This window comes from Salmo salar, chromosome 08 (genome assembly GCF_965601325.2).
Source record: "Salmo salar chromosome 08, fSalSal1, whole genome shotgun sequence".
NCBI classification, from domain to species: domain Eukaryota; kingdom Metazoa; phylum Chordata; class Actinopteri; order Salmoniformes; family Salmonidae; genus Salmo; species Salmo salar.
In genome coordinates this window covers 9,541,917-9,563,963 of record NC_138298.1, presented here as the reverse complement: position 1 = coordinate 9,563,963, position 22,047 = coordinate 9,541,917, and the positions used below count along the sequence as shown (strand labels likewise).

General features: G+C 42.7%; 2 protein-coding genes across 11 annotated transcripts in view; one reads left to right on the top strand and one right to left on the bottom strand.

Annotated features, from left to right (window-relative positions):
- The window catches only part of LOC106609941 (pericentriolar material 1 protein), a 48,566-nt gene extending 33,244 nt beyond the window's left edge, over positions 1-15,322 (top strand). For 6 of the 10 annotated variants that reach the window (XM_082978346.1, XM_082978352.1, XM_082978348.1 and 3 more), the window contains 13 exons: positions 343-478; positions 639-791; positions 1,160-1,263; positions 9,485-9,619; positions 10,055-10,279; positions 10,400-10,459; positions 12,278-12,410; positions 12,703-12,842; positions 12,916-12,991; positions 13,281-13,483; positions 13,663-13,755; positions 13,996-14,116; positions 14,377-15,322. In XM_082978346.1, the coding sequence (XP_082834472.1) occupies positions 343-478; positions 639-791; positions 1,160-1,263; positions 9,485-9,619; positions 10,055-10,279; positions 10,400-10,459; positions 12,278-12,410; positions 12,703-12,842; positions 12,916-12,991; positions 13,281-13,483; positions 13,663-13,755; positions 13,996-14,116; positions 14,377-14,402 (1,605 nt within the window). In that variant the 3' untranslated portion in view covers positions 14,403-15,322. The remainder of the gene's footprint in view (positions 1-342; positions 479-638; positions 792-1,159; positions 1,264-9,484; positions 9,620-10,054; positions 10,280-10,399; positions 10,460-12,277; positions 12,411-12,702; positions 12,843-12,915; positions 12,992-13,280; positions 13,484-13,662; positions 13,756-13,995; positions 14,117-14,376) is intronic. The other 4 variants (XM_082978354.1, XM_082978353.1, XM_082978351.1 and 1 more) reach the window with 1 other exon arrangement.
- A 463-nt stretch (positions 15,323-15,785) lies between these two features.
- LOC106609942 (acid ceramidase) lies at positions 15,786-20,693 on the bottom strand. The gene is made up of 14 exons (XM_014208991.3): positions 20,508-20,693; positions 20,337-20,383; positions 19,863-19,953; positions 19,671-19,757; positions 19,473-19,551; positions 19,289-19,363; positions 19,118-19,163; positions 18,710-18,854; positions 18,451-18,505; positions 18,274-18,355; positions 17,916-18,047; positions 17,030-17,153; positions 16,776-16,832; positions 15,786-16,626 (listed from the first exon to the last, which is right to left on the bottom strand). Exons 1-14 carry the CDS (start codon positions 20,583-20,585, stop codon positions 16,537-16,539), a joined length of 1,188 nt encoding a protein of 395 aa, XP_014064466.1. The 5' UTR covers positions 20,586-20,693; the 3' UTR covers positions 15,786-16,536.
- Between the last annotated feature and the right edge of the window lie 1,354 nt (positions 20,694-22,047).

The window sequence follows — 22,047 nt, the reverse complement described above, 5'->3', positions numbered from 1 at the left end:
CACTCTTTTGTTCCCCAGTGATGGATGAGATGCCCGATTCCCCCATGTTTGGAGAAAAGGATACAAGGGCAGATGCGCTGCCCATTGTTTTTAGTCTATTGCATCCCTCACTAATTTCACGAGATAGAATAGATGCAAAATCGGTCAAGGGAGTTTAGCAGAGCGGTCTCTGCAATGAATCAACGTTTTTTTGTTGTTCTCCCCCTTCTTCCTCATTCGGACAATGAAGGATGAATGGGTTCTCGTTTAGGATTTATTTTGTATTTTTTTCTCTCTAAATTGTGTTTGTTAGCCCCCATGGGTGAGTGGTGTGTGACTGAATTCCCTTTTTACCTCTCTCAGGATGTGTCGGAGAAGAACATCCGGATCATCAAGCATCACGTCCCGATTAAGAGGCGGAACGACGCAGAATCGGTAGACAACGAGAGCACCCTGTCCACCACCTCCAACCTGGAGCCGTTCGCTAACGACGACTTAGGTAAAAAGAAATGCATGCTCTAAAATACAGCATATTAGGTTAAATAACTTCAGCTTGTGGCCAGTTGAGTTTATTAACCCGCATTGCTCTTCTAATATCCTTCTCTTGTGTTCTCTCGCTCTCTCTCCCTCTCCTGCCACTTGCTATGCTGTACTGCCAGGTAACACAGTGATCCACTTAGACAAGGCTCTAGCCAGGATGAGGGAGTATGAGCGCATGAAGCTCAAGGCTGAGTTTAGCCCCAACACCACCACTGCTACTGCCTCTGAGGCCTCTGCTAACTCTTCTGCTAGCGCTGCTCAGCTGCTGGAAGGTACACATCTCTCGCTCTCGACTACTCTCTGTTCTACAGCTCTCTATCTCTGGTAGAAATTCGTAACGCTTGTTCCCCAAGGCCATGTGCTTCGACCCACTCTCCGGTGTTGCGGTCGGCGGGTGTGAACATTCCCACACACGTGTTTCCAAATGCAAAGCACTTTGGCTGTCTGCGGTCTCATGTAGAGTCCTTGATGTGTGCAGTCACGCCCTCACACACTTAGTAAAGACAAATGGGATGTGGCAATGGTGTGCTGAGCTGTTTTGATTTCTCTTGGTGCCAGCTTACAAAACACAGACCTCAGATGGGAGATTGTGTGTGTGTGTGTGTGTGTGGTGTGTGTGTGTGTGTGTGTGTGTGTAAAGGTGCGGGAGTCTGGTCAGGTGATGTCCACTGTCCCCAGATCGACACCCAGCAGCTGGACAGACAGATTAAGGCCATAATGACTGAAGTCATCCCCTTCCTCAAGGTAGGAACCCAGGACCCACCTCAATACTCTATAGTGGTCTCCCTTTTGTCTCCTGTCCTTCATTTATACTAGGGGTGGTCAATCCTCATCCTGGAAAGCTACTGGTCTGGATGTGCCCAAGCCTAGCTCAGATAATCCCTACCATTGTGTAGCAGAGTTGTCATAATGCTTCAGCGAATGTACATTATCCAAGGGGCGTTGGCAGACACAATGCAAGTAACTTAATGTGTCCCTCTAATTGCCTTGAATGCCTCTGTTGATCCTACAGCTATTGTAGGCAGAAATCATGTACCTATGAAGCAGTTATACTGTTAGCACTGAGACGGTGTGCCCTAGTAGGAAGTCCACTGTGTGCAGCTCACCCTGCACTATCAGCTCAAACATAAATAACATGAGCATGTCTACTTATGCTAAGCTTCCCATTAAAGCAATGAAAACATCAAGCATCCCAGAAAAGTGCTAAAAATAGCCCACATTAACATATGTAGCCTAAGAAACAATATTCTATCTCTGAAACACACTTTGATACAGTGGTAGCAATACATGGCTATAACATCTACAGAAATGCCAATGGTGGAGGTGTTGCTGTTTTATATTCAGAACCACATACCTGTAAAGCTTTGAGGATCTCATGTTAAATACTGTTGACGTAATATGGCTACAGGTTCATCTGCCTCACTTAAAGCCCATTCTTGTGGGAAGCTGCTATAGACCACCAAGTGCTGACAGTCAGTATCTGGATAATATGTGTGATATGTATGATAATATATGTGATCTCAACAGAGAGGTATACTTTGTGGGTGATTTTTAAATATTGACTTTCATCAAGCTGCCTACTCAAGAAAAAGTTTCAAACTAACCCGTGCCTGCAACCTGGTTTAGGTTATCAGTCAACCTACCAGGGTAGTTACAAACAGCACCGGAATGAAATCATCAACATGTATTGATCACATCTTCACTAATGCTGCAGGAATTTACTTTAAAGCAGTATCCAAATCCATAGGATGTAGTGATCACAATATAATAGCCATATCTAGGAAAACCAAAGTTCCAAAGACTGGGCCTAATAGTGTATGAGGTCAAACAAGACGTATTGTAGTGATTCCTATGTTGATGTAAAGAATATTTGTGGTTTGTAATGAGGAGCAACCAGACGCTGCGCTTGACACATTTATGAAATTGCTTATTCCAGTTACGAAGAAGCATGCACCCATTTTTAAGAAATTAACTAAAAACTATTAAATCCCCTTGGATTGAGGAATTGAAAAACGGTATGGTTGAGAGGGATGAGGCAAAAGGAATGGCAAGTCTGGCTGCACAGCCGATTGACCAACTTAGTGAAAATTGAGAAATCATGTGACTAAACTGAGTAAAAAGAAGAAACTAATATGAAACAAAGATGAATGATAGTAATAAGCTTTGGAGCACCTTAAATGAAATGTTGGGCAAAAAGGCAAACTCTGCTCCATTCATTGAATCAGATGGCTGGCTCATTCTTCACAAAACCCACTGATATTGCCAATGACAATGACGTTTTCATTGGCAAGAATAGCCAATTTAGGAATGACGTGCCAGCAACAAACGCTGACACTACACATTCAAGTATAACTGATTTAAATTAGGAAAGACAAGCACTGTAATTTTGAATTCCATAAAGTGAGTGTGGAAGAAGTGAAAAAATGATTGTCTATCAACAATGACAAGCCACCAGGGTCTGACAACTTGGAAAATGACTGAGGATAATAGCAGATGATATTGCCACTCCTATTTGCCATATATCTTTTTGTTTTCATTTTTTTTTCTCACCTTTTTTATTTAACCCGGTAGGGCAGTTGAGCGTAAATTCTCATTTACAACTGCGACCTGGCCAAGATAAAGCAAAGCAGTGTGACAGACAACACGGAGTTACACATGGAATAAACAATAAACAAGCCAATAACACAATAAACAAGTCAATGACACAGTAGAAAAAAAGAAAGTCTATATACAGTGTTTGCAAAAGGCGTGAGGAGGTAGGCAATAAATAGGCCATAGTAGCGAAGAATTACAATGGCAGATTAACACTGGAGTGATAAATGGGCAGATGATGATGTGCAAGTAGAGATACTGGTGTGCAAAAGAGCAGAAAAGTAAATAAAAACAGTATGGGGATGAGATTGGGTGGGCTATTTACAGATGGACTATGTACCGCTGCAGCGATCGGTTAGCTGCTCAGATAGCTGATGTTTAAAGTTGGTGAGGGAAATATAAGTCTCCAGCTTCAGATTTTTATTTAATTAAAAAATATATATATATATTTTTTTATTTGCTATTCGTTCCTGTCACTGGCAGCAGATAACTGGAAGGAAAGGCGGCCAAATGGGGTGTTGGCTTTGGAGATGATCAGTGAGATATACCTGCTGGAACGTGTGCTACGGGTGGGTGTTGTTATTGTGACCAGTGAGCGAAGGCGGAGCTTTACCTAGCATAGACTTATGGATGACCTTGAGCCAGTGGGTCTGGCGACGAATATGTAGCGAGGGCCAGCCGACTAGAGCATACAGGTCGCAGTGGTGGGTAGTATGTGGGGCTTTGGTGGCAAAACGGATGGCACTGTGATAGACTGCATCCAGTTTGCTGAGTAGAGTGTTGGGGGGCTATTTTGTAAATGACATCGCCAAAGTTAAGGAATGGTAGGATAGTCAGTTTTACGAGGGTATGTTTGGCAGCGTGAGTGAAGGAGGCTTTGTTGTGAAATAGGAAGCTGATTTTGGATTGGAAATGCTTAATGTGAGTCTGGAAGGAGAGTTTACAGTCTAACCAGACACCTAGGTATTTCTAGTTGTCCACATATTCTAAGTCAGAACCGTCCAGAGTAGTGATGCTAGTCGAGTGAGCGGGTGCGGGCAGCGATCGGTTGAAGAGCATGCATTTAGTTTTACTAGCATTTAAGAGCAGTTGGAGGCCACGGAAAGAGTGTTTTATGGCATTGAAGCTCATTTGGAGGTTTGTTAACACAATGTCCAAAGAAGGGCCAGAAGTATACTGAATGGTGTCGTCTGCATAGAGGTGGATCAGAGAATCACCAGCAGCAAGAGCGACATCATTGATATATACAGAGAAAAGAGTCGGCCTGAGAATTGAACCCTATGGCACCCCCATAGACTGCCAGAGGTCCAGACAACAGGCCCTCTGATTTGACACACTGAACTCTGAGAAGTAGTTGGTGAACCAGGCGAGGCAGTCATTTGAGAAACAAAGGTTATTGAGTCTGCCGATAAGAATGCAGTGATTGACAGAGTCGAAAGCCTTATCAGTTCGATGAAGACGGCTGCACAATACTGTCTTTTATTGATGGCGACTATGATATCGTTTAGGACCTTGACCAGTTCGGAAACCAGATTGCATCTTCAATTTTAAGCCTACTAGAAAGTGTATGCCCTCAGGCCTGGAGGGAAGCAAAAGTCTTTCCGCTACCCAAGAATAGTAAAGCCCCCTTTACTGGCTCAAATAGCCGACCAATCAGCCTGTTACCAACCCTTAGGAAACAAATTGACAGGACTTTCAGCACGCTTATAGGGAACGACATTCAACAAGCATGGCACTTACACAAATGACTGATTGGCTGAGAGAAATGTATGATAAAAAGAATGTGGGAGCTGTGTTGTTAGACTTCAGTGCAGCTTTTGACATTATCGACATTACAGTGGTAGGCCTGATTACCAACAACAACGAGACGGCCTACAGGAAGGAGGTGAGGGCCCTTGGAGTGTGGTGTCAGGAAAATAACCTCTCACTCAACGCCAACAAAACAAAGGAGATCATAGTGGACTTCAGGAAACAGCAGAGGGAGCGCCCCCCCCCCCCCCCCCCCCATCCACATGGAAAGTTTTAAGTTCATCGGCGTACACATCACGGACAAACTGAAATGGTCCACCCACACAGACAGCGTGATGAAGAAGGCGCAACAGCACCTCTTCAACCTCAGGGGGCTGAAGAAATTTGGCATGTCATCTAAAACACTCACAAACCTTTACAGATGCACAAGTATCCTGTCGGGCTGTATCACTGGTGCGGTTGAGGGCAGTGCAATTGCCGTAAGGCTCTACAGAGGGTAGTGTGGTCTACCCAACACATCACCGGGGGCAAACTACCTGCCCTCCAGGACACCTACAGCACCCGATGTCACAGGAAGGTCAAAAACATCAAGGACAACAACCACCCGAGCCACTGCCTGTTCACCCCGCTAATATCTAGAAGGTGAGGTCAGTACAGATGCATCAAAGCTGGGACCGAGAGACTGAAAAACAGCTTCTATCTCAAGGCCATCAGACTGTTAAACAGCCGTCACTAACATAGAGGCTGCTGCCAACATACAGACTCAAATCTCTGGCCACTTAAATAAATGGACTTAATAAAGGTATCACTAGTCACTTGAAATAATGCCACTTTAATGTTTACATATCCTACGTTACTCATGTCATATGTATATACTGTATTCTGTTTATATATGTACATATTCTATTCATCCCTTTACATTTGTGTGTATAAGGTAGTTGTTGTGAATTTGTTACAGTACAGTCATGGCCAAAAGTTTTGAATGGCACAAATATTAATTTCCACGAAGTTTGCTGCTTCTGTGTCTTTAGATATTTTTGTCAGATGTTACTATAGAATACTGAAGTATAATTACAAGCATTTCATAAGTGTCAAAGGCTTTTATTGACAATTACATGAAGTTGATGCAAAGAGTCAGTGTTGACCCTTCTTTTTCAAGACCTCTGCAATCCACCCTGGCATGCTGTCAATTAACTTCTGGGCCACATACTGACTGATGGCAGCCCATTCTTGCATAATCAATGCTTGGAGTTTGTCAGAATTTGTGGGGTTTTGTTTGTCCACCTACCTCTTGAGGATTGACCACAAGTTCTCAATGGGATTAAGGTCTGGGGAGTTTCCTGGCCATGGACCCAAAATGTCGATGTTTTGTTCCCCGAGCAACTTAGTTATCACTTTTGCCTTATGGCAAGGTGCTCCATCATGCTGGACAAGGCATTGTTCGTCACCAAACTCTTCCTGGATGGTTGGGAGAAGTTGCTCTTGGAGGATGTGTTGGTACCATTCTTTATTCATGACTGTGTTCTTAGGCAAAATTGTTGGCATGACACAGAACTGATGGTAGCGCTCACCTTGTCTCACCTTGACAATCGGAAAGGGGGATTCATCAGAGAATGACTTTATCTCAGTCCTCAGCAGTCCAATCCCTGTACCTTTTGCAGAATATCAGTCTGTCCCTGATGTTTTTCCTGGAGAGAAGTGGCTTCTTTGCTGCCTTTCTTGACACCAGGCCATCCTCCAAAAGTCTTCGCCTCACTGTGCGTGCAGATGCACTCACACCTGCCTGCTCCCATTCCTGAGTAAGCTCTGTACTGGTGGTGCCCCGATCCTGCAGCTGAATCAACTTTAGGAGACGGTCCTGGCGCTTGCTGGACTTTCTTGGGCGCCCTGAAGCCTCTTCACAACAATTGAACCGCTCTCCTTGAAGTTCTTGATGATCCGATAAATGGTTGATTTAGGTGCAATCTTACTGGCAGCAATATCCTTGCCTGTGAAGCCCTTTTTGTGCAAAGCAATGATGATGGCACGTGTTTCATTGCAGGTAACCAAGGTTGACAAAGGAAGAACAATGATTCCAAGCACCAACCTCCTTTTGTCATGCTGATTGAGTTTGAAAAACAGACTGGAAGCTTCAGAGTAATCTCCAGCCTTGTCCTCGATAACACTCACACCTGTGTTAATGAGAGAATCACTGACATGCCAGCTGGTCCTTTTGTGGCAGGGCTGAAATGCAGTGTAAATGTTTTTGGGGGATTCAGTTCATTCAATTAATTGCAATTCATCTGATCACTATTCATAACATTCTGCAGTATATGCAAATTGCCATCATACAATCTGAGGCAGCAGACTTTGTGAAAATTAATATTTGTGTAATTCTCAAAACTTTTGGCCACGACTGTATACATCAATGATGTCGCTCTTGCTGCTGGTGATTCTCTGATCCACCTCTACACAGACGACACAATTTTGTATACTTCTGGCCCTTCTTTGGACACTGTTAACTAACCTCCAGTCGAGCTTCAATGCCATACAACTCTCCTTCCGTGGCCTCTAACTGCTCTTAAATGCAAGTAAAACTAAATGCATGCTCTTCAACCGATCGCTACCCACACCTACCCACCCGTCCAGCATCACTACTCTGGACAGTTCTGACTTAGAATATGTGGACAACTACAAATACCGAGGTGTCTGTTTAGACTCTAAACTCTCCAGACTCACATTAAGCATCTCCAATCCAAAATTAAATCTAGAATCAGCTTCCTATTTCGCAACAAAGCATCCTTCACTCATGCTGCCAAACATACCCTCGTAAACCTGACCATCCTACCGATCCTCGACTTCGGCGATGTCATTTACAAAATAGCCTCCAATACCCTACTCAATAAATTGGATGCAGTCTATCACAGTGCCATCCGTTTTGTCACCAAAGCCCCATATACTACCCACCACTGCGACCTGTCCACTCTCGTTGGCTGGCCCTCGCTTCATACTCATCGCCAAACGCACTGGCTCCAGGTCATCTACAAGTCTCTGCTAGGTAAAGCCCCGCCTTAGCTCACTGGTCACCACAGCAGCACCCACCCGTAGCACGCACTCTAGCAGGCATATCTCACTGGTCACCCCCAAAGCCAATTCCTCCTTTGGTTGCCTTTCTTCCAGTTCTCTGCTGCCAATGACTGGAATGAACTGCAAAAATCACTGAAGCTGGAGACACATCTCCCTCACTAGCTTTAAGCACCAGTTGTCAGAGCAGCTCACAGATCACTGCACCTGTACATAGCCCATCCAACTACCTCATCCCCATACTGTATTTATTTATTAATCTTGCTCCTTTGCACCCCAATATCTCTACTTGCACATTAATCTTCTGCACATCTACAATTCTGTTTAATTTCTATATTGTAATTACTTTGCCATCATGGCCTATTTATTGCCTTACCTCCCTTATCCTACCTCATTTGCACATACTGTATAGACTTTTTCTACTGTATTATTGACTGTATGTTTGTTTATTCCATGTGTAACTCTGTTGTATGTGTTGAACTGCTTTGCTTTATCTTGGCCAGGTCGCAGTTGCAAATGAGAACTTGTTCTCAACTAGCCTACCTGGTTAAATAAAGGTGAAATAAGAAATAAAAAAAGATAGGGAGAAGTCCATAATAAAGCGTTGCTCTGTCTTAACAACACGATCAACAAGGCAGGTCCTACAGGCCCTAGTTTTGTTGCATCTGGACTACTGTTCAGTTGTGTGGTTAGGTGCCACAAAGAGGGACCTCAAATGTACAATTGGCTCAGAACAGGGCAGCACAGCTGGCCCTTAAATGTACACAGAGTGATAACATAATGTGCATGTAAATCTCTCATGGCTGAAACTGGAGGAGAGGTTGACTTCGAAAAGAAGTGTGGACATGCTGAATGCACAGAGGTGTCTGTTTTTTAAACTACTAGCACACAGCTTGGACACCCATGCATACCCCACAAGACAAGCCACCAGAGGTTTCTTCACAATCCCCAAGTCAAGAACAGACAATGGGAGGCACACAGTACTATAGAGCCATGACTACATGGAACTATAATCCACATCAGGTAACTGATGCAAGCAGTGGAATCGGATAAAAATATAAAAATACACGTTATGGAACAGCGGGGACTGAAGAGACACTCGGGAACAGACACTCATACGCACACACACGCTAGCACACCCACTCTACACACACGTACATTATAATATTGTTGTATGGTGGTATTATACATTTTGTATTGTAGATATGTAGTGGTGTAATAATGTTATATGATGTACTGTTTTATCTTTGGTTTTATGTGTGATGTAAGTGCCTTAATGTGTTTGGACCCCAGGAAGAGTTAACAGCAGCTAATGGGGACCCCTAATAAATACCAATGTGCAGACTTATGCTACATTTGGAGTGCGATAATATAAGAATATTGTGACTGTGTGACTTGAGCAATTTTTCACTATTGGCAATGGAAAAGCCCTCGTTTTTGCTTTGACAAACAATTTGGCAAACTAGTATGATTTGAATCCAGAAAGGGACCCAGGCTAGCAATATACTATGTTAAAGGCAAAGAACTGAAAGAGGTTGTTTTTGTTCTTGTGGTCTGTCAGGAGCACATGGACGAGGTGTGTTCCTACCAGCTGCTGACATCGGTGCGGCGCATGGTGCTCACCCTCACCCAGCAGAACGACGAGAGCAAGGAGTTTGTCCGCTTCTTCCACCGACAGCTGGGAGGCATACTGCAGGTATGATGATATAGCAAATTTAGAGGTTTTCCCCACTGCGACTCAAACCTCAGATTAGTCGGGTAACTGTTTATTTTGGTATAAGAGCTGAAAACATCCACTCGAACAAGTTAACAAAGTGCAGACTAACATAAGAATTTATATCCAGAAATATTGGTTCAGACATTTTTAAAATTAGTATATGCAAAGATTTTTGACCACAGCCTGTTGTTTCCATGGGAACAAATGAGCTATAGTGGGCAGAACAAGCAAGGAGGGGGGCAAGAGCCAAGCACGAGCTAGTGAGATCCTATTGGTTCAGCCATTTAAAAAAAAATAAGTATCAATGTGCAGCTTTCTTAGACAGATTTTCTCAACACCTATTCTATCTAGTGCTGTTTTTAGCTTATCGTTATTGTCAAAATGGAATCCTAGGTTTCTCTCCCTCCCCCTCAGGACTCTCTGAGTAAGTTTGCAGGACGTACTCTAAAGGACTGTGGCGAGGACCTGCTTGTGGAGATCTCTGAGATCCTGTTTAACGAGCTGGCCTTCTTCAGACTCATGCAAGACCTGGACAGCAACAGCAGTAGTACTGCTACTATAGCTAACTCCCAGGCCAGGCACAAGAACCACAAGAGACCTAATAATAACCAAGTCAAGCAGGAACACAGGAATAATGAGGTAGGTGGAGGGGATAGGGGTGTGGGTGAGTGTTTTCATATTGGATTTGTGTGTGTCATTCAATTTAATACGAAATGAGCGAATACATTTCAAGACAATTGAACATTTGACTACTTTCAGGAGAAGAAGTCTCCGGAGGTCGAGAAGTCCTTTTCCACAGCATATCTCGATGAAGACAAAGTGAGGAAATCAACATTCAACATCAGATCTGGCTTGAAACCACAAGAAAATCAGTCTCTTTAGACTACACATAGTGTAATCCAGGGGTGTCAAACTCAGAAAATCTGCTATTTCTTTGCCGTCGACGCTCCCGAACGGTCTAGCTTTCATTTCAGTGATTATTAGCAAGCTGGACAATGTATGAATGTAGGTCCATTATAATTTCTACAGTTTCAATTTGGTTTAGTCATTTTAAAATGTATGTATGTACTCACTCAGCAAAAAAGAAACGACTTCTCACTGTCAACTGCGTTTATTTTCAGCAAACTTAACGTGTACATTTTTGTATGAACATAAGATTCAACAACTGAGACATAAACTGAACAAGTTCCACAGAAATGGAATACTGTGTCCCTGAACGGGGGGGGGGTCAAAATCAAAAGTAACAGTCAGTATATGGTGCATTAAGTAATGCAATGCATCTCCTCCTCATGGACTGCACCAGAGTTGCCAGTTCTTGCTGGGAGATGTTACCCCACTCTTCCACCAAGGCACCTGCAAGTTCCCGGACATTTCTGGGGTGAATGGCCCTAGCCCTCACCCTCCGATCCAACAGGTCCCAGACGTGCTCAATGGGATTGAGATCCGGGCTCTTCGCTGGCCATGGCAGAACACTGACATTCCTGTCTTGCAGGAAATCACACACAGAATGAGCAGTATGGCTGGTGGCATTGTCATGCCAGGATGAGCCTGCAGGAAGGAGGAAGTCTTCCCTGTAATGCACAGTGTTGAGATTGCCTGCAATGACAAGCTCAGTCCGATGATGCTGTGACACACCGCCCCAGACCATGACGAACCCTCCACCTCAATCGATCCCGCTCCAGAGTACAGGCCTCAGTGTAACGCTCATTCCTTCGACGATAAACGCAAATCCGACTATCACCCCTGGTGAGACAAAACAGCGACTCGTCAGTGAAGAGCACTTTTTGCCAGTCCTGTCTGGTCCAGCGACGGTGGGTTTTTGCCCATAGGCGACGTTGTTGCCGGTGATGTCTGAGGACCTGCCTTACAACAGGCCTACAAACCCTCAATCCAGCCTCTCGGCCTATTGCGGACAGTCTGAGCACTGATGGAGGGATTGTGCTTTCCTGGTGTAACTCGGGCAGTTGTTGCCATCCTGTACCTGTTCCACAGGTGTGATGTTCAGATGTACCGATCCTGTGCAGGTGTTGTTGCACGTGTTCTGCCACTGCGAGGACAATCAGCTGTCCGTCCTGTCTCCCTGTAGCGTTGTCTTAGGCATCTCACAGTACAGATATTGCAATTTATTGCCCTGGCCACATCTGCAGTCCTCATGCCTCCTTGCAGCATGCCTAAGGCACATTCACGTAGATGAGCAGGGACCCTGGGCAACTTTCTTTTGGTGTTTTTCAGAGTCAGTAGAAAGGCCTCTTTAGTGTCCTAAGTTTTCATAACTGTGACCTTAATTCCTACTGTCTGTAAGCTGTTAGTTTCTTAACAACCGTTCCACAGACGCATGTTCATTAATTGTTTATGGCCCATTGAACAAGCATGGGAAACAGTGTTTAAACCCTTTACAATGAAGTTATTTGGATTTTTACGAATTATCTTTGGAAGACATGGTCCAGAAAAGGGGACGTTTCTTTTTTGCTGAGTTATTTATATATATATATATTTTAAAAATATATATATATTTAAAAAAATATATATATATATTAAAAAAATATATATATATATTTGACACCCCTGGTGTAGTCTAAAGGTTGGGATTAAGGCGTGTAAATGTCTTAACTTTTTACATCTCACTCTGTGTGCCAGGATGAAGATGAGACGGAGCAGAAAGAGACCGAGAGGGAGCAGCACGGAGGAGAGGGGAAGGACAGCAGGAGCAGTGAGGCCTCTGAGATGGAGGAGGAAGAGGGGGTTAGAGAGGGACTGCTTCGCTCTATTAGTGAGTGAACACTACAATGCGAGAAGCCTCAATTAGCCTAAAAGCTACTCTGTAAAGTGAGTTAGTTCAACCACGGAAAACCTTGCTAGTGACCGTAGCTACTAGAGGAAGCTTGTGATCGAGTGTTCTGCAGGTTCACAATGGAGGATTTGTTGTGAATCTTTATGGTCACATCATTACAACTGTCGCCAACCTATTTCCAACAAAGTAAACTCCTAGTAGGATTGACGAGTGCCACACCCTTGATTAGTTCTCCTAGTGCTAACCCTTCATTGTTTGTGTTCTTTGCCAGGTCTGTCCAAGGCGGAGACCCAGGCCCTGACTAACTACGGCAGTGGGGAGGATGAGAACGAGGTGCAGATGGAGTTTGAAGCTGAGCCCCAGGACATCCAGACCTCCCTGCAGGCTAGCAATGATGGCGGAGAGCAACTGGTTAGGACACACACACACTCAGTACACACACTTCCGTTAGACTGTCTAGTTACCATCTTCTCCTGTATTTTAGGTAGCAGCAAATGAAGCCCCATCAAATGGAAACCGAGAGACGAAGTCTGACCAAGAAAACTCTGAGAGTAACGATGGTAAGAACGCTCACTGTTGTTTTTCTGTCTCTTGGCTTTTAGTCAGTCAAAATAGTACCTGTTTTTCATCTACTTTTTGCTGTGTACATAGTCTACATTTTGATAAATGGTTGTCAGATGTTTTCATTATAGCAATGTTTGGTCTGATGGATGCCTGTGTTTTCAGCCCCTCTGATTCTCAATTAACCCCCCCCCCCCCCCCCCAATCCTGCCTGTCCCTCCCTCCTTTTTCCTTACCTTCTCCTCTCTATCCTAAACTTTTCTGCTTGCTTATCGCCCCCACCCCCAGTCAAGAGCAGTAAGTCCGAGTCCATCGAGATGGTGGACTCCCCAGAGGAAGAGCGTGAGGGTGTGGAGCACGGGAGGCAGGAGGGGGAAAGCCAGGGAGGTGCAGCCTCAACCACCACCAACAACCAGGAGGGCTCCCACTCACAGGGCTCAAACAGCAGCAGCAGCCCTGACACCGAGTCACCTGTCATGCTCAATATAGATGTAACACACTACATAGACCTATGATCCTTTTTAAACTAAAAAAATCTTTAATAGTTAATTTAAAAAGTCTAATTATATAAATAAATATATATATATATTTTTTATGTGTGTGTATTCCAATATCTTTATTACTTCTCCAAACCCTTTATAATGTATATGCTTTCATTTAATTCATGCAGGAGGTGGGATCGGGAAACATGAGCCAAAAGTCCGACGAGGAAGACTTTGTGAAAGTGGAGGACTTACCCATGCAGCTGAGTGTCATATGTGAGGTGGGACTAGCCAGAATGACTCCATTTCCCCTGTTATCAATATGTCCACTTCCTTTTTTTCCTCTTCTTACAAACTGTCTGATCATTGGTCTTGTGAAATCTAATAATGTTCTCTCTGTCTGTCTGTCTGTCTGTCTGTCTGTCTGTGTGTGTGTGTGTGTGTGTGTGTGTGTGTGGGTGTGTGTGTGTGTGTGTGTGTGTGTGTGTGTGTGTGTGTGTGTGTGTGTGTGTGATGAACAGGAGGCACTCCAGAAGAGGGTAGTTGAGGAACAGCAGAATAATAATCTGTCTGCTGAGATCCTCAATGGGAACACTGACACTAGTGGACTAGTGGGCAATGGACACACACTCAAAGAACCAGGTAGGTACATACAGTATCTAGTGAAATGATTCACTGTCTGGCACAGTTTTCATTTCAAAATTGTTTCATGAAACTGGTAGAGCGCAACTTCACAGAATGTCCAGGGAAATAAATGTATGTTGCAGCACCGATATTAGTCTGCCGTGTAGACATATAAATGTTGGCTATGTACTATTTATACTATTGTATCCATCTGTGTTTGCGATATCTCTAGGAAGACAATGATTCGTCTACTTTTTTTCTTCTCATCTTTCTTACAGAAACGATAGGTGCACAAAGTGCATAAAAAGACCGTCTTGTACAAACGTTGTCGAATGACCACTACAGAATAATCCTAAAGATGTTCAGAATCCTATTGGTACTTAATGATTGGATGGTAGCAAGGGTTGGCGAGACAATGTCATGACGTGCCAGTGACTAAGCTTCGCTCGAAACCGTTTGACCAATTACAACGGCTAAAAACAACTACAACTGTAATGTAATCAACACTGTTTTGTTTATTTCTACTCCTGAGGCTGTATCTATTAAGCACGTCAGAGTAGGAGTGCTGAAGATCTAAGATCAGTTTGGTATTTTTGATCATCATACATACTGATTGTATGGGCAAGTTGGACCTGATCCTAGATCAGTACCCATGCTCTGAGACACTTGATACATACAGCCCCTGATTACTGAATGTGTTCTTTGATTTGGGGTTTTAGGGTGGGGTCTCTCTCTCAGTCTGCTGCTGTGTTACGTATAAAGTTTTACAAGCTTTGTTTGAATCCTCTAGTCTAGCAAACTTGTTGAAAATCGCCTTAGTTCTGTTTTTTTGCGGATATGGGATCAGTTTGGAATCGGTTTGTCATTTTGAATAATTTTATTTGTTCATCTTCTTGGCCTTGTCTTATTCTCTCTCGCTAGCTCCCATGCTTTTCAAGCATCTGACCTTTTGAACTCTTTAACTACAACACTAATGAACTACAAGTACGACTTCAAACTAGATTCAGGCTGCAAAGACTACATTGACATCTTTTCCCTTATGTCATGGGGCTGTCGTCACCTTTTACTGCACTCTTAATGTTACCTTTTCCCTTCCAAATCTTAGTTTGACCTTTTTTGTAGGCATGTTGACATTTATTTTTGTTTTCTTGGGGCAGTTTCCCATGTAATTAAAGATTACTACTGTATGTAGTTTTAAAGAATAAAATGATGGAACTTTTCAAAGCGGTGGCTTGTCTTTGGGTTTAACAAGTGTAGTTTACTGGAAGGCTGTAGACATATGACCTAAAATCAGATTACTTGAATGCAAAAAATGTAAACTATGAACTGATTGATCAATGCTTTCATGAGCCCAGTTTATACCTGGTGCTGACATGTGTTCTGGGCACTTTCTCAATTGTGTAACAATGTGACCTGTAAATAGATTTCGTAAATGGAGGCGTTTCCTCACCAATCATTCCCTACCGCGGTAGAAAGGCTCTATCGTTGATATAAATTACAGGCTAATACATGTTAATTTGGAACAAAGCGTGAATGGCAAATGTTTTCTAAATATTGAGGTGCCATTTAACCCTTTACACTTGTGGGAATTGGCCTATTGAAATGTTTCTCACAAAGGCATATGCATGAACATGGAAGTAATTGAAAGGTAACCGTGTGGAAATTATTAAGACCAAAGGGGAGTACACAAGTTCAACTGAATCCAAATTTTACACATGATTTGCATTTGAGCTTTGTGTACATTTTGATAATTCATTTTTATTTTTTTTAACTCCAGATACATCCAGTAACAAGACTATTATTGGGAAGTGTGAGGTAGGTGCAACAAGACATGTTACGCTTTCACAAGGCAATTCAGACATTGTAATTTTGCTGCACATAGAAAGGAGAAAGTGCAGCAGCAAAAAAAAATCAAATGGGCAAAAAAAAAAATCAGGAAAATCAAGGGTATGATGACATTACATCTTGTAACTGTACATCAAACAGTGATCATAAACATTTGGCACTGTATAGACATGAGTTTTATGATTTGGAAAGTGCACATTTGGACTCCCAGGTGTTTGGGTTGCTTGTATGACATCAAAGTGGTATTTATTATAATCCCCTGTCATCTTTCAAAATACATTGAGTTCTCTTAATTTACAGCATTTCTCACTCAAAGTTGCCCAATTACTGGGAAGGCAACTTGTTGCACAATGCTCCAGTTCAGAGAACGTGATCTCTGACATGTATAGCATGTTACTGTGCAGCCCACTGTTCCAATTGTGGTGCTTAACAGTGCCCAAATCTGCCATTTTCAACCCATGTACGAGTGTTAAGGGTTATTTCGATTGGAGCCTTTAGTTACAGTGCATTCTCCAGTTGTTTCTGAATCAGTTAAGCCCATCTCCCCACCACCGTTCTGTGCAATAGATTATTTAGAAACCCATCTGGAGGCTTCACCAGGGCATACAGGGGTTGGGGCAGTCACGGATGTAGGATTCCAGTTTGCCCTTGTTCACGTCCATCAACGTGGTGTATGTGGTCAACTGCAATGACAAGTCAATGTCACTCGGGTGGTCTTTTGAAAAATGCTAACAGGACTTACGCATTAGACAGATTTATTGAATCGATAGAAATACCTTGAATGGTTCCTTGTGAAAATGGTTGATAATGATAATAGTAAATAACGGCTCACCTTGTTCAAGACTGGTTTTGTCGACAGCACGTCGTACACGGTCTTCAGTGAGATGTTCTGAGAAGAAAGGATAGGGGAAAATAATCTTAGCACTTTGTTTAGCACAAAGATACCTTGTCTGAAATTGAAACCAATATCCAGAAATATAACGTAAGGAGCAGAGCCAAATTATAGTTGACTTTTTGTTCAGCCATGGAATGGTTGGTATCTGCCCAACTACATCTATATGGCTTATCTATGGTTGTAGTACTCACTGCCTGCATGGTCTGGTTCATACACTTCATGGCTGGAGTTCTGCGGTTGTCCAAGAACAGAGGCTCCTTCCAGTGATCGTAGTTGGTTTCCAGAACGTACCAGCGGCCCAGCTTCAGCTCAATCCTTCACAACAGGAGTACAATGTTTAGGAATGAGCAGTATGATTAAATCAGGAATATCTAGGCCTCCTGCGTTGCGCAGTGCTATTATTAGTGTCACTACAGATCCGGGTTCGACGCCGGCCGCGACCAGGAAACCTATGAGGCGGCGCACAATTAGCCCAGCGTTGTCCAGGTTTGGCCGGCTGGGATGTCCTTGTCCCATTGCGCTCTAGCGACTCTTTGTGGCAGACCAGGCATATGCACGCTGACTTTGGTCGCCAGCTGTACGGTGTTTCCTCCGACACGTTGGTGCGGCTGGCTTCCGGGTTAAGTGAGCAGTGTGTCAAGAAGCAGTGCGGCTTGGCAGGGTCGCGTTTCGGAGGACGCATGGCTCTTGACCGTCACCTCTCCCAAGTCCGTACGGGAGTTGCATTGATGGGACAAGACTAACTACCAATTGGACATCACGAAATGGGTAAAAAAAAAAAATCTAGTTTACATGTATCCTTATGTAATAGAAATGTACCTATTGGCTAGACATTTCAGATTTCCCTGTTTTTGTAGTCTGGATCACATCCCTGAATGTTAAACAATATGACTAGTGTGACGCAAGGTGATATTGTTCCACCCCAGCACCTTTTCAAATCAGTGCTGGGCTGGAACAGAAGCCTTCACAGCTAGTATTTCTCCGTGACACAAGTTAGAGACCCCTGCTACACTACTAGTGTGTTAGTATTTAATTTCAGTAGTTGAAAGTGTATAGTAATATGTTTTAGCCACTCACTCCCAGATGTCGAGGCTGAGGACTCTGGAGCGGGTGATGACACAGCCCTGGCCCGTCTGGTTCCCTCCCAGGATGAAGTAGGCTGGGGCCAGCAGCTTGGTCTGGGCCAGAAGGTTCTTTGCCTCCTCGTAGCTGGACACACACAGGGTTAAAGAAAGGGTGTGTTTTCACGTGAGACCAAAGAAATGTCCGTTTCGTAATGCTGGTCTTGAATGTGCTCAGGTTTTCCTCCATAATACAGCCCTCATTAAAGCAAGAATGTGTTATTGCCGTCAATAACAAAACATTAACAAATTATCATGTCAACTGTAGTTAAATGACATTGTCATTTGATACTTCCATGAAAGTAGAAAGATACCTGGTAGCGTTCTCTAAGACCGAGCGAGTGAGGAAGCTCATCCACATCCCATCTCTATTCCCCAGGATCCACTCCACGATCCCTGAGAGGACAGACACACTTAATATTCCCAGCTCCACATTCATAACAGGTCTATAAATGTACTGATTGAGAGACTGGGAGAGTTGGGTAGCTCACCGATGTATCCTCCATCAAGGCTGAAGCGCTCATTCATGGTCAGAGTGAAAGCATGCTTCAAAGAAAAGTTAACATTTGAGTCATATTACACTTTCACAACTACCATGATGTTAAAACAGATGTTTGTCATCATTGACTGAAAAAGACGCCACTTCAGGGTCACATTCAAAAGGGGTTTATTTTTCCTTTTTGTCAATGTTCCCATTTGAAAATGTTGCTTTTTTCCATTTGTGCCTGCTGAATGCAGCCCGGAGCTCACCGGCTTGATGCCAGTCAACATGCCCACGTAGCCGGCGAAGTTAGTGGACTTGAAGACAGTCTTGTTGCCTCTCTGGAAGTCAATGTTGACCACCAGAGGCTTGAGTTTCTCTGTTATCAACCAGGACCTGTTCTTCATGTCCCAACTGGTAGAGAAAGAAACAATAAGGGGATTATTTTCAGTAAAGAGTGAAAGGTGTAGCAACTGGAAAAAAGTTTACCGAAAACCGGGCAGGGGTGAAATTGGTTAAAAGGTATTGTTCACCCAAATAAATGCACACCTGATATAAATCAGTGACTGACTAGTGATTTGGGTTTGTAATAGCTACAGTGTCCTATTAACACAATGCATGGTAGGACCCTTGATATGCCTTCCTTTGTCACTAAACCGTAGCAGTGACATTCTTACCCCATGAATAGTCCAAAGTCCATATTCCGCCCATGGATAAGGTTACCTATGACAATGCAAGAAGAAACCAAAATGCTGTGTGTACATGAACATTTCAAGCATCACGTCCTACTGTGATGACATGTACATAACTAAAGTATTGATTCAAATGTCATAACATGAGCTACTTACCATTTGAGTCCTCTGCCACTAGAGAAGTGCACACCGTAAAGATCTCATAGAAGATGTTGTAGAGGACAACCTCTCCTGTAGTGAAACAAGTATAATAGAATCAGAATAGAGGGAGGTGAGAAACTAGAGACTGAATGATAGTGACGTTGGTTGAAATAAGCAATTGTGGGTTACTGTATATTACCAAGGGGAACACCCGAGGCAGTCGCGATTCCTTTTATTTCTTCATTGAATGGGTAGGGTAGGGTATCCACTATCAAAGGCTGCAGAACACACAAGACCATTGGTAATGTAACTGTTTCGGATCCATTATCAAATTAAATTATTTTAATTATTTTATGAGATGTAATAGTTTTCCAGTGAAATGCTCAAATGCTCTCACCAAGTCCTTGTCGACCAAATCTATCAGTTTCCCACTAGGAACAAATGCGTTGGCCAAATCCCTGATAGCCTGGATCATGTTGACCAACTGAAGAAAACCAGACAAATAGTGAATAAGAAAACAGTACTGATCTTACAGTAAATACATTTACGTAATTGAAATTGATACGAACAAGACATGTAATACTCTCACCTCAGCCTTTTTGTCAGTGATGATTAGCTTCCATCTTTCGCTGGGGGGCAAATCCAGGTCTATTGTGTACCAGGTGACAGACCCTTTGAATCTGATCCAAATCGTGACATGAGAAATGTTAGATTGATGCATAATGACATTGAGGTCACCCTGCAAGTGGTATTACACAATATTGTCATGTGAGATTCATTTTAAGGCTACAGTAGTCACTACAGTAGTCAAAGTTGCCCCAGACCAATTACAATGGACAAGAGGCAGGTAGCTAATGACTAAATGCACCTGGTTATACACAATACAAACACTTCTTGTTAACCTGGCATAAGTGTGCCGCCTCATGCATGAGCCATGATCTGGGACCGGCCGGGTATTACGAAACTTATGCAAGTTGTTTAGATGTTATGGACATTTGGCAGCACCTCGGACAACTAGCTAACATAACTAGCATACTGTGACTAACTAATGGAAAATACTTACGTTGGACCTTTGGGAGGGTACATGCCCGTCTGGCATTCTTCGGTATACTGTTAAGAGGGCGAAAGAAACCAAAGCTTTGTTCAGGTGAAAACGCACTTTCTAGCTAGCACTCAGGCTAATATTTGGCAGACAGTTTACAATTACAGAATATTCATTATTTGGATCACTTACCGGTGGCACAAACTGTGCCGATACTACAGATAAGGACACCAAAAGAAGACAACACAACCTATCCATCTTGTGTCCCATTGTTTGTGTGTGAAGCTTCTCCTGACTTTTGGTCAGCTTCAAAATACGGAAGTGTATGCTTTCCTCGTGATTTGAGGGAGCGTACCATTACAGTATGGTCGGGCGGTTACAACATATTTTATAGTGGCATTTTTCTCTGATTCAGATACATTAGTTGTTTTGTTTATGTCACGTATTACATTTGTATATGTAAGTGTATAAATAGGATTCTACTTATGTGGAATGATATGTCCTCCCACCTCTGATACTGGTACATTCCTGATTGTTATACTGAAATGAAAACAAGTGCACACATGACATGACTGGCAATTAAATATCAATAGTATGGGATTATTGTAGTTAAAATTGGGCACAGGTTACTCATAAAACTGAAAGCAAATTTAAGGGGTTGCGACAAATGACTTTTTAAAGCTAATTCGCTTGTCAGCAAATTATGTTCAAAATAGTTTGAAGAAGATGAGGAAAAGCTGAGGAGCCTTGTCATATTCACACCTTGAAGCTGTAGGGGAGCGTGGGGTAAATTGAGCCGAACACAAAATTCATAATTTGACCAAATATGTAGAAAGAGGTCATAATTTCATGGAGTCTGTGAAGGAAGAAACCACATGGGAAAAAGTAGTAAGCAAGTTAGGTCCCAAAAAATGTAACAAGTCAAATTAATGTGTTAGAGGTTTCTTGATGCTTTTATCGAAACCAAAGTAAATCATTGTTCTATACAACAGTTGGCGTCTCTATAAGATTTAATATGAGGATATAAAATTAGCATTAAAGTGCGTCCTTGTAGCTGTGTGGGCTAATATAGTCAATGTTTGCCTTGGGATAAGTTGAGCCAATGGCAAGTTGAGAAAATTAAAGTTTGTTTTCTTCCCAGGTGAAATGCATGGCATTATTGCTGGGATATGAGGCAACAGGGCCTGGCCTATGTTAAAAGTACAAAGTGTTTGTAAGGTGTTAAGCCTGTGATAAAAGATACTTTCAATTATTAAAAGACAAAGCAATGTGTTGAATTGTATTTGGGAAATACAGATAGAAATGGTTTTAAAAAGGTAGTGGTGATATTTCATTCAGTAGACATTTGCAAGCAGCTTAAAGGATCCAACCCTTTTTTACATTTTCACCTAAAATGACATACCCAAATCTAACGGCCTGTAGCTCAGGACCTGAAGCAAAGATATGCATATTCTTGATGCCATTTGAAAGGAAATACTTTGAAGTTTGTGGAAATGTGAAATTAATGTAGGAGAATAACACATTTGATCTGCTAAAAGATGGTACAAAAAAATGCATGCTTTTTTTCTTTGTATTATCATCTTTGAAAGAGAGGCCAAAATCTATTATTCCAGCCCAGGCACAATTTAGATTTTGGCAACTAGATGGCAGCAGTGTATGTGCAAAGTTTTAGACTGATCCAATATAACCATTGCATATCTGTTCAAAATGTTGTATCAAGACTGCCCAAAAT